This window comes from Falco peregrinus, chromosome 8 (genome assembly GCF_023634155.1).
Source record: "Falco peregrinus isolate bFalPer1 chromosome 8, bFalPer1.pri, whole genome shotgun sequence".
Classification (NCBI taxonomy): Eukaryota; Metazoa; Chordata; class Aves; order Falconiformes; family Falconidae; genus Falco; species Falco peregrinus.
Window position 1 is genome coordinate 21,293,185 of NC_073728.1, and position 12,036 is coordinate 21,305,220.

At 35.2% G+C, this 12,036-nt stretch overlaps 1 protein-coding gene across 16 annotated transcripts in view; it reads left to right on the top strand.

The window, feature by feature from the left end:
* The window catches only part of METTL8 (methyltransferase 8, methylcytidine), a 35,059-nt gene that overhangs the window by 1,849 nt on the left and 21,174 nt on the right, over nucleotides 1-12,036 (top strand). For 12 of the 16 annotated variants that reach the window (XR_008748417.1, XM_055812097.1, XM_055812103.1 and 9 more), the window contains exons 3-6: nucleotides 1,451-1,502; nucleotides 1,593-1,666; nucleotides 5,658-5,813; nucleotides 10,236-10,327. Coding sequence is in view for 15 of the 16 variants with exons in the window: in XM_055812097.1 (XP_055668072.1) it covers nucleotides 5,671-5,813; nucleotides 10,236-10,327 (235 nt within the window). In the remaining variant the exon portion in view is untranslated. Of the gene's footprint in view, nucleotides 1-1,450; nucleotides 1,503-1,592; nucleotides 1,667-4,345; nucleotides 4,447-5,657; nucleotides 5,814-10,235; nucleotides 10,328-12,036 lie in introns of all 16 variants that reach the window. The other 4 variants (XM_055812094.1, XM_055812098.1, XM_055812091.1 and 1 more) reach the window with 4 other exon arrangements.

The following is a 12,036-nucleotide window of genomic DNA, read 5'->3' on the forward strand; positions in this document are numbered from 1 at the left end:
GAAGAAGGGGGAAAAAGTAGAGGATTACACAGAATGCTTCCATACTTAAATCCCATATCCTACCAACACTCATGGTTACGTGGGAAGACAACTTGTCTGTTAAATTAAACAAATGTACAGGTATTTACCGAATTGTAGCCTAAGGAATTATTTATGAATTTGGCTTTTTATGTCATGCAATATCTAAGAAATTTGTACTGAGTGACTGGTATCTTCTTGATTTTAATTATTCAAATTATTTTAGTTGCACTATTTCTGAGTGTGCCTTTAGTAGGTGTTACAAACAGGGAACAGGAGGACAATTAACACTGAAAATGTTGTTATAAACAGATTAAGTACAAAAGTAGAAATTCCATTCCAAGAACTATTCTAGAATATTGAAATATAGTTTGAGCTTCAGTTGGAATGAAAGTATTCTTCACAAGTTGAAGTATCTTGGATTCAGTGTCTTGAATTCAGTTAAAATACTTTATTAAAGCTTCATTTTAAAGGTAAAATAGCCTTTGATAGTTAAGTCAGAACATCCATATTATAAATTGAAATGATGCAATTTCAAAAAAACACTTGTCCTGATCAAAACAAAATCTCTCCATGATTCAAAAAATAAAAATGTTTGAATATATCAAAGTGTCAGCAAAATTCCTACATTTCCTTAAAATACTGATTTTCTTGAGTTAGCATTTTTTTAATGAGCTTCTATCATAATGTTTTATTACCTGCCTTTGCAAGTGAAAAAACAAATAGGAACTCAGGTTTAGTTTAGGATAGAACAAATTACATTAGTTGCCTGTAGCACCTGAATTCCATCCATACAATTAAAATAAAATGCTTCTGTTAGTTATTTCATGTTCACATAAATTGATTAAAGATTCAGTAAATCTGTCTTTCTAAGGTAGCTGTTTCTTCCTTGTTGGCCATTTGTGTCTCTGATTTTGCAGTTGCCATTATTTTATCTTTAGTTGCATTTTTTCAAACTGTCTTCATTACTTAAAAACAGATTAACTAGCATAGCTCATTCCCTCGGTATTGAGGAGAAGGCTTTCTTTGCTTCCACTGTTTTCTGAGATCAATAGATGCATATGCCATCAAGAATTAATGCCATAGTTCATAGTCTCAATGGAAGAACATTTTCCCTTTTTTATAGGAATGGTATGATTGCTTCTTAAAAATAAAAGAATAAAAATACAATTATAAAACCTGTAGTTTCATAAGATATTGCAAAAATAGTTTATATAGCAGAATAATTCCAACACGAGTATCATGATGGAGAATAGTGGCTGTGAAAAAATTCTCAATAAATACAAAATTAGGATATTAAATAATAATTTTTTTTTAATTCTCAAGGGGTTCTAGCTCTCTGTTTATCCCTAGCAGCTGTTTGTCTGCTTTCTTACTTTTAGAAGTGATTGTGTAGTACCTACATACTTTTGTGGTTTTTTTTTAATCCCAGATAACATACCTTCAAGTTCTGTTGCTGATCTTCTGGATGCATGGTGATTCAGGTAAACGTTTTCAGTAAATGACTTGTTTTATCTCCCTCTGTCCCTCTACCACTGTGTAAACTGTTTCCTCTTTGCTTGACTATTTAACAGGCCACCTGGCAGGTGGTGTAAGAACAGGATCTTCTTACTGAATATTTCTGTACATGCGGTTGAAATTGTATCTGGTAGGGTTTGTTTGTTTTTATCTGCTGTTGTTTTTTAAGTGATGTTAACTGTGCTGTCTCTACAGGAGTCAGAATAAATTTAAATACCTTTTTGTTTTTGTTTTTCTTTTCCCCTTGGGAGTCAGTTCTCTGCAGAAGTTGCTGTGTGCCCACAGGGAGGTCTGCATCGTTACTGGAGATGATGCATGAGAAGGAAAAAAACTTGAGAGTTTTAGATCTGCTGAGTTTGAGAAGTTGTGAAATATCCTATTGTTTCAAATGTGCATAATTTTAAGTATATCATTGAAAGAGAAATCATGAAGCCCCAAGAGGGCATGTTTGTAGTGTAGAATAGCATTAAGTGTTCACTTAATGAATGAATGCAGTTGACAGTAAAGTCATCGTTGTCCCCCTGCCTTGATTTGAAATATTAAGATGTATGTATGTAAAAAATAACCACTGTCTTACCATTATCTTGAAGAATTTTTAACTTTATGTCACTGATTACACAAAACTTATGCAAGTGGCAAGGTGTTCTGAGTTTTGGTAGCGTTTGATGGTGATAAAACAGGTCAGCTATGCTTCACAGGAGAGCATTGGGGATTAATTGTCAAGTATTGTGTAGATAAGCTTCTAGGTGCCAAGCAGAAGTAATTGTATGAAGTTCATTGTTTCCAGAATACTTTTCAGTCTAGAACTGTAACATAAGCTGCACATAATCTTCCTAATATAGGGGCGTTTTTTCTTTATAACAGAGACTCTACAAGTAAGCTTAGTTACTGGAGATGGAAGAAGTTGTTAGCTTTGTAGGTGGAGATGAGTCAAATTTCAAAATGTTTTCATCCAATAAGTTCACTGAACTAGGTTCTTGGACAAAACCAACAAGTTATTTCCATGTGTTGTGTTCCCCCTGACCCCTGACATCTCTCAGAACTGGTACTTCTCAAGGGTTTTACTCTTCAATTAAGTGGCTTATGCATGCTTTGGTGTGAAATTCACTATTTTAAAAACAAGATTACAACAGTTCTTTTCTCCTCTGTCTTTAGTTTTTCCTTGGTGGATGTAACTGCTCAGAGGTTTTAATGCTAACATCAGTTAGGAATGTATTATTTCAGGTATAGCTAGCTAGCGCTTCATGGGTATGCTTTCTTCTGCATGTCTGCCTTCAAAAAGCTGTACTAAAGGTGCTGTGTAGACTGTTTGGGGAGGAGCAGAGGAGTTTCAAGGCTGTTTTTTTTAAAGTTTCTCAACTAAACTGAGAGCCTGATCTGTATTCATAATAATGACAAAATTCTAAAGGCTAAAAGGCAGTGCTCCACAGGTTAAAAAAAGCCTTCCATGTTGCTTTTCAGCATGGTTACCAAGTGTGTTTTTTCTTTTAAAGTTTATTTCTGAAAAATAGTTGTGCTGCTACAAAATGTAGGTATTTTTAATGTAATTCAGTTTCATGATGATATCCTTAAAGAATAATCAAACATAAAGCCTTTCTGACCCTCTGAATGAGGAAATAACACCTAATTCTTTCAGACAACATTTCCTGCTGCTATGGCTTCAGGGTATGATCATCTTATCTGACAAAGAAAAAGAGTGTTTGCCTGTTTCATTAACAAAATCAATTAGAGAAACAATTGAGCAATGACTTGCTTCTGAAAATGTAATTTAGATGCTTTTTGAACTTTTAGTAACCAGATTGCCTATTAATCTCATGATCTATGGATCACACTAACTCTCAGGGATATACATACACATCCCCAAGGAGTTCCTTCACATTTAACACCGGATATAACAGTGAACTCGACTTACCCTGCTCTCCTTGCATTTTCTTGATGTTTCAGAATGTATCAGCAAAAATTGGTGCAATTATCACTCAAAGGATCACATTTTCATAAAAAGAGTTGCCTCTGGATTTTACTGATGCAAGATCATCTTAGTCATCTGACTATAATCCCATCTGTGCATCTTTTCATGTTCTTACTGAGATATTTAGAAAGCCAAGAAAAATTATGTGACTAGCCTAGCAGCTGAATCACTGTATTTTATGTTGAGTATCAATGCTGGCACAGGAAATGCAAGATACTAACTCAGGTCTTTTTGAATGATTGAAGGAGGAAGAGGATTTGTAAACAGTCTGCAACATAATCATGGAATCCTTATCCACACATTTCTATAATTTAATAATAATAATTTTATATCAGATTGTGGTTTGGGGTTTTGGGGAATTTTCTGTTTGTTTTTGTTTTCAAGAACATTGCTTTTATGTAAATTACACATCTTACAGAAATAGTCATGATGTCTTAATTTTCATGTCTCGTAATTACTATTTCATAATATCTCTTATATGTTAATAATTATGTGTTGTGTTATGAAAAATGCATACATATTTTCAAAAGCAAAGCATGAACTGTTTGTAGTAATTAAAGTATAAACTGGAATTGTTTCAGTTGCCGAGCCACATTAAAAAAATAAGAAGGAGCCATAACAAACTCATTAACATTAGAAGGGGGGTTAATTTTTTAATAGGACTAAATGTTAGATTTTCTCTGTATGGTGATGCCCCATATACTGCTAACATTGCAGTCCCAGCAGCCAAAATTTATCTGGATTTATTTGGCGTTGACAGCCAAAAAGCAAACCTAATTTTATTTAATCTTTGACAAATAAAAAGAAATATTAATATTTCTTCCTGTTTTTTTCCTGTAGGCTTAAAATGAGTAAACAATGCCCTTTTTGAAGCATATCTCATTCAAAAGTACACCTTAAATGAGGAATTGTTCATTTAATTGAAGTGATTCCTTTGCCAGGTTTTGTATTGATGTGTACAAATTATTCTTTTTTTTATTGTTCACAATACTTGTGATGAAATAGTATTGTTTTCTGCAAGATAAAAATCTTGAGTTTGTAACCAGTTTGCACAGAATGTTTTCTAATAATGTCTCGTGCCTGTTCTTTTATAACTACATTTTGTATTTCTAGTGCATTAAATTTGTATGTGTGGTTTATACAGAAGCACTCAAAAAAAAAAAGGGGGGGGGGGGCAGGAAAGAAAAATAGGACTAAGAATAACGTTTAAAGTCATATGCAGAGCACCTGAAGGGAAAAAGAACAAAGGCCCATCAGGAAATTGTATAATAGGAGAGGTATTTCGTTTTACTCATCTCCTAGAAAGGCTATCTTAATGAGAATATGCAAAAAAGTGCAGAAAACCAACCAACAAACCAAAACAGAACACAAAAATACCCCCTAACAATACAAAATTCTGGTAGTAGCTACAAACACTTGTTATCTTTCATTAATACTGTATGAAGAGATTCCAAGTAAAGTAAAATATAGCAATTTAAGACAGAATTGTACATGTAATAGAAAAGCCTCAGGCACTTTGTAATATGCATGAATAGAAGTCAACATTTAAACCCGCTCATTTCAAAGAGGGCATTGAACAGAGATCAAAAGAAGACATGGCAGAAAGTTTGGAAGTCTCTCTGGTGCATAATGTTTACATGTTAAAAAAAATATCTTTAATTTCCTACCTAAAAGCATAAAACCAGAGTCACAGTTCTAGAATGAAATCTTTTGAAGACCTAGTCAGGTGACCAGTGAGTTACCTAGTGAGTGGGGTGAAAAATGTTAATCTTGGTGACAGTGTGTACCCACTAGAACAAGTGGTTTCTTTACGGGTCAGTCCTTGCTTGTCGTCTTAAAGGTACAGTGTCAACTTGGTTTCTTGTTTTATTGTGTATTATCTTTTTTTCATCTGCCTGACAGACCTTGAAATGATACCAAATAATTCATCTTTCAACTGGTTTCATTCCAGTAGCCTACTTTGGGATTATTTGGGCTTTCAGTGTGCTAAAGGGATGTTGCTGTTTTCTAAAAAGCATTTAAATTGATACTACAGTAAAATATTATTACTAAAGCTGATATTGGTGCTTAATTATTTGACCAGTTTCTCATGTAAGTGACATAAACAATTAAGTTACAGCAAAACTGTAATTTGAGTTAATTGTGTTTTCAGGTCTCTAAACAAAATGAATTTCATTACAAGGCTTTCTGCTTTCTGTCTGAGAAAAAGCAAGATGCAGCAGAGGCACCAAAGTAGTAGACGCCCAGCTGTTCCACTTGGATCACGGATTTTAACTGATCCTTCTAAAGTTTTTGAGCATAATATGTGGTGAGATGTTTCTTCAAGACTGATTTTCATAAATTTTTATGTATTTACTATGATGAATAATGGGGGGTGTGTGTGTGTATATATATATATAACAATGGACTGCCAGAATAGACAGTGTAAAGTCTACTTACACTAATTGTGTAAAGGTAGTATTACAGAAAACTTGAGGTTGTCACAAGTAATGTGACAGTTATGAGTTTTCAGTGTCTTGACTAAAAATCTGCTGAGCCAATAGTTAGTCACGGAATGAAAGACAAAATATTGTTATAGATCAGTAATTTATTAGAAGACAGAAGGTGTAGAGATAAGATAGCCTGTGCTTTTTATAATGGCAGAGAGTACTAGTTCAGTACAACAGCATTTGCATGCTGGGTTAGTGCTGTATTCTAAAATTGACACTGTTTTGAAAGGAACATGCAAATTACTTGTGTTCTCCTAAAGGTATACTGAAGATGTTACAGATAGTTCAGGAGAGATTTCATACAGTGCACAACTGTTAAAAAAAAAAGTAAACTGAATCTTAACATAAATAAGTGATGTAACAGCAGAGAAAACATTAACATGTAAAGGTTAACAAAAATAAGAATTGCCCTGTTTTGCTGCAGTACATCTCCATCTATGAATGGTATTTTTATGATTAATGCGGGCTCAGAAAAGAGTGAGAATGCTGGTCAACACGGGGGGAAAATTGAGATTGAAAAGGCTAGGATTTTTGACCATGGAATGGAGGTGAATACAAAACAATAAGTGATACAGGAAGTGTCAGAAGGATATAGGAATACCTAAATTTGTCTAGAAAGTAGAAAAGTATCTACCTAAGATATCTGGAAGATGAGGAATTTTTATTCTTATAATTCATAACTTAAGAACAAGGAATACTTGATGAGAAGAGGCGAATTTGGAAGCTATACAAGAAATTATTTTCTGGACTATTTTAAAGTGTATTTTTGATTTCTGCCACACGCATTTTTGAGAGCAAGGATTTAGCAAAATTAGAAAAGGGACTGGATGTGGCTAATGATAACCAATGGCTAACATAACATAGGAGTAACAGATGACAAGTTTCAGGACTTTACTTCATGAAAGTAATCCTCAGTTCTTTTAAGACTTGTCCCTTGCTGGCAACTGTCAGAGGTTAATAGACAAGCTTTTGTTCTGAAATGAAGTTTCCAACTTGCTGGGTTTTTTAGAAGCTATTATTCTTTTTAGTAGTCCATTTTATTTATTGGTTGGTCCATTTTACTTTTTAATTAGATTATTTCAGAAGTTTCTCTAATAAAATTCTGATGAATAAAAACATCTTAAGAGAAGACTATGATGCAGAAGACTGTCTTCTGGTTAATAAACTAATATCTTCATTATTCTTTTTAGTCTCTAAATTTGGGCTTAACTCATGAGGTAAGATATGCAACTAGATCTGTCATCTGTTACTGTTTTCTAAACCAGATGTCCCCAAGCCATGGTCCTCAGCGCATGCTATCTTATGGTCGAATGTGGAGTTATTTATACTTCTGTAAGTTCCTTGGTCAAGGAAGCTGGAAGCTGGCTAGTTATTGTGTTAAGAGTGTGAAGTTTGTCTCAGTGTTTCATAAATCTATATGCAGTATAGTGTTTAAGCATCTTCAAGACTCAGTAGCTCCTGCTAGGTGGAAAAATCGTTTAATTGTGTGAATGCTTGTTCAAATGTAGGCTATATAGTCAAGGCAGGAAAAGATTTTAAGATAAAGGCCATCCTTTTCTGTAACATTGGACCTCAATGAAACTCAGTTTTGTTTCATTTTTTAATTTCCTGCCAAATAGCTGATCATGTATTGCTTCAGATTTTCTTGCTAGCTTTTGGTGACAGTCTAATACAGAGTTATCAAACTACGATGCAGGTGGTTGGGATGGATTGTGAAGATGGGATTGCAAGGAACAGGGTTGTTTAGAAAGTGGATCTGCAGATGAATCCGTCCATGTATCTCAGAAGGGAAAACAGGTGAAACTGAGTGGGAGCAGAGGTTGCATGGAAGTTGTAATGGTCTTAAAAAATCAAGAACCTGGCTATGAAGTGAGAGGAGGTCCTTGGATCTGGAACTTGCTGAGTCAGCCGGGGTCTCACCAGGGAGGTAAGGGGGATCAGGATGAGTGGTGGTTGAACTAAATATTAGATCATGCAGGGTGAGCATAAGAGAATCATCTACCTTAGCATTCAGCTATGAAAATTTATATCATTTTGTTTTCCACTTACCATCTTTGATACTTCATAAAGTGGCATCTTTCTTTTTGCCTGTGTGTAAATTGGCAGGGAGCCAAAAGCTGCTACCATTGCTGCTAGGAATACTAAGCAAATTAAATCTGGAAACTAATGCTTTAGATATTTGCTGTGGTCCTTTTCTGTCATTTCAAGAGAGAATAATGAATGATATTAAACATTGGAGCAAAAAATGTCTGCTTCTATTCAGGTTGTTAACTGGCATAGTTTTCATATGTTTGTTTTCAGAGATAATTAAACCCTATGTTAGCAAACAAATTAATGGAAAAGGGCTATGTTGAATAAGCTGAACTGAAAGTAGCATTACTCAATCTCATGTCAGGCCTACTCATATTAACAGATCTGGTGTGGTTAAAATGGGTAGTTTGCTTTGCTGCTGTCAATGCTTAGCTTAAAACACTTCTGTATTTAAAAACTTCTGTGCTTAGAATTCTTCTGTGTTGTTTTCCTGCCAACTTCTATTGCTGAAGGAGCTGCCCCATTTGAAGCATCCAAAATACGTAAACAGTTTGCATAAGAACTATGCTATGTCCACTGTCCTTTGGATTTTGATCAAGACATGCTGCTACAGTCCTGTGTTTGGGGTCTTCCATATAGAAATTTATAGGAAAGAGCCAAAAGATCTTTCTTCAGCTTTATGAATTTCCAGGGAGGGGCAAAAGGAAAAAAAGATGTTGATGATGATGATGGACTTCAGGCACCTATAATATTGTGTGTAAAGCCTTTAAGGGCTCTGACAGACACACAATAATGGATTAAAATTACTCAGCTAAAGCTTACACCACAGCAAGTCATCTGTCGGAAGGGCTGGCTATAATGTTGTCATCTGTATAGTCCTTGGTTTCAGCTTGCTGAAATAGGCAAGGTCAAAAATGGTGATGGCATTGAGGGAAGCAAGTCTTTCCGAGAGGATGACTGCCTAGTAATGCTTTGGTCATTCAGTTTTATTCTACTACGGCACATCTGTCAGAGCCTTGACACTGCACAGAAACATTTGGTATATGAACAAATACAGGAAGGGGAGAGGCAACCTGCTGGGGACAGTAATGAGAAATACTTCAGTACAGATTTGGAAATCAAGTCTGAGGCAAGCAGACAAATACATACCAATTAGCCTCCCACAATTAACAAAAGAGAAACAGTGAAGGTCTAAGGATTAGATTATCTATATGTCACCAAGTATGGAGCAGGAAGATGCTTGTTAGCTTTTAAAGACAACTAACTCTTTTCAAGTTGGCACCTTGTTCCTTTTCCCATAGTAACCAATGGAATTTTAGTCATAGGCTTTCAGTTAATTAATTTCAGTAGGATTAGGATCTAATAGCGTACATGAATTATATTATCGAATTTAATCTGATTTCTAAAACTGTTCAGACTGATTGATTTGGAGGGACAGCTGATTTGCTTTTAAGAGCTGCCAGCAGCACGTTTTTGGGCACTCCCCATTGTGGCCTGATCCAAACAGAATCTGCAGGGAAGGCAGTTTAATCATCAGGGTCAGATCTTGGCTTGATTTTTTGACCATTTAATGTAGGAAAATAACATTTTGTTAACCACTTTACACAAATAAAGATAGCATAGACTGGAGCCATTGTAGCACTGTTTGTCTTTTCTTAGGAATGTCTCATTCTTTTTTCTCAATGTTTTCTGTCTCTATTCACCAAATCAGTAAAATCCTGTTCTTCTTGAATAGGTGGATTATGCTCCCTGTTTCAGGAACAGCTGATTCTTTTGCTAAATTAACTTTGTTCCTCATCATGAACATTAGTAATGTGAGAAGTTTCTTGCATCAGGATGTTTGCTGATAGGTCTGTTATTCTATTCAGCTAAACACAACTTTAATGGGACACTCAAAATACTTTCTTATACAGGCACTCAATTTATAGGATATGTGTTAATTCTGTTATTAAGAAAAAAATGCATACTACTACAGTATATATATACAGTATATATACTCAAGTATAACTTCAGTTTTACCTAACTAGTAACTTTTATCTATTATATGCTGAAACTTAGTTTTTAGCTGTCAGTCTCCTTGTGGTCATTTGCTTGCATTCAAAAAGAAAATGTACTTGAGACAGTGTAGGTAATTTGTGACTGTTTTCCCTGTTAAAAAAAGATTATGGAAAATGCTATTTAAAGGCTGGTTCTTCAACTGTCTTTTGCAGGGACCACATGCAGTGGTCACAAGAAGAAGAGGAGAATGCCAAGGAAAAAGTGGCAGAGAACTCACTTGTGAAAGTCCAATGGGAAGATCAAGGTAAACAATTTCCTAATGGCTTAAAATGGCTTCCTATTTTAATGCTATTAAAGCATTTAAAGATGGTTTGAAATCCAGGAGCAGTCTTTTTATTTCTACATTCTCTTGTCTAAATTTGTGGTTGGGTCATGTCTGTTCCCTCCTCCCCTCCCTTCCTTTGTTGCCTCAACAGATCGTATCAAAGTGTGTTTTTCTAGCAATTCAGTTACTTATTTGAGCAATTTTGCATTTGGTGGGTCAGTAGGCTCTGTGTAAAACAAGTACATCAGTATGGTGGAGTTGCAAGTTCTGGCTCCTTTTGCAGTGCTTCAGAATAAAACTGCTAATACACAGGACTGTTACTTCATCAAAAGGAATTAATTTGCAGCCAGCTAGGGTGCTGGGGATTAAAATTCCCATGTACAATACTCAAATGCTTTTTAATGATTTGTAGAGTATTTAGAGAACTAGTGTTTGTACATTGCACCATTTAACTTTCATTTAAGTGCCATGAAATTGTACTGGTCCCAGCTGGTGCCAGCTTGCTGCCTTGGCTGGGCTGAGCTGGGAGTGCTTCAGGAAGCAGTGTGTACACTTTGCGTGGAAGGTATTCCAATACATCATGCGGAATCTGCTCTGTAAATGATTAAAGAATTTCATACCTGTTTTTTAGAAGGGAAACTGAATGTATTCTGCATTTCTGAAGAATGATAGCTCTAGGTTCAAACTGGTAAAATAAACCCTAGACTAAACTCTAGAATAGTTATGTATGCTAAAGCCCTAGTATCAACTTGATAGTAACATAGAAGACTGGATTCTTGATTTGTTCCTTTATTAGAAGGATATTCTGAAAAGAATTACTTGGATGTCCTGGAACCTCAGTTTACTTAGCGTGTCTTGAACCTGTCAAATTAGATGGTGTCCTTATGATCCTGTGCTCAGTTTCATTGGTGTAACTAGGGTACATGTTGGATTTTAATTGAATTACCTGTGAATGCATCTTGGATTGTGTGCCCTTCATCACTTTGAATGCTATGGGATTGTCACCCTGCCCTTTTCTGTTACCTCTCATATTCTTTATCTAAATACAGGAGTATGATGTTTGTTTTTCAAAAATTACGTCTGGTATCTGGTATTTTCATTTGGTTTGTGTATAAAAGTTGAAAAAGAGCTCATAATTGAGAAGTAAACTGTGTAACCATGTGGCTCACGGAACCTTTCATTCTTCATCTCCAATCAATTAGAACTTAGTTTGTGCTGGTGAGAAATGGAATAATCAGGCATTTGTCTATTGCCAAGAAATACAAGAATTCAAGGACATTTCCTATGAATGCCCCTCTGTTTAGAACTTGAATAGGTGAGCATTGCTGATAGTGTTCCTTCAGAAAGCTTCAGCTTCATTCTGCAAGTGGAAGTACATTTTGGCCTATTTGTGTGAACAATGAACTAGACTGAAGCTAACAAGCAGGTTATTTTGGGGCCTTGGAAACTACAGTAAGGGGGAAAAAAGACAAGACAGATTTCAACAATACTACTGCATCACTAAAACAGAGTAGTTCTGATGAGCCTCATTAAAACAAGGGAAGTTAAACTGAATGAACTCATGATACTACCTTCTGGAATTTGATTTACTTATTAACGCATCCAGTTTCTTCTCAGGCATACCTATTTGTATTGAAAGATTCTGTTAAGGAGAAAGATCGATTGACTAAGGGATTTTTTTGTCTCAG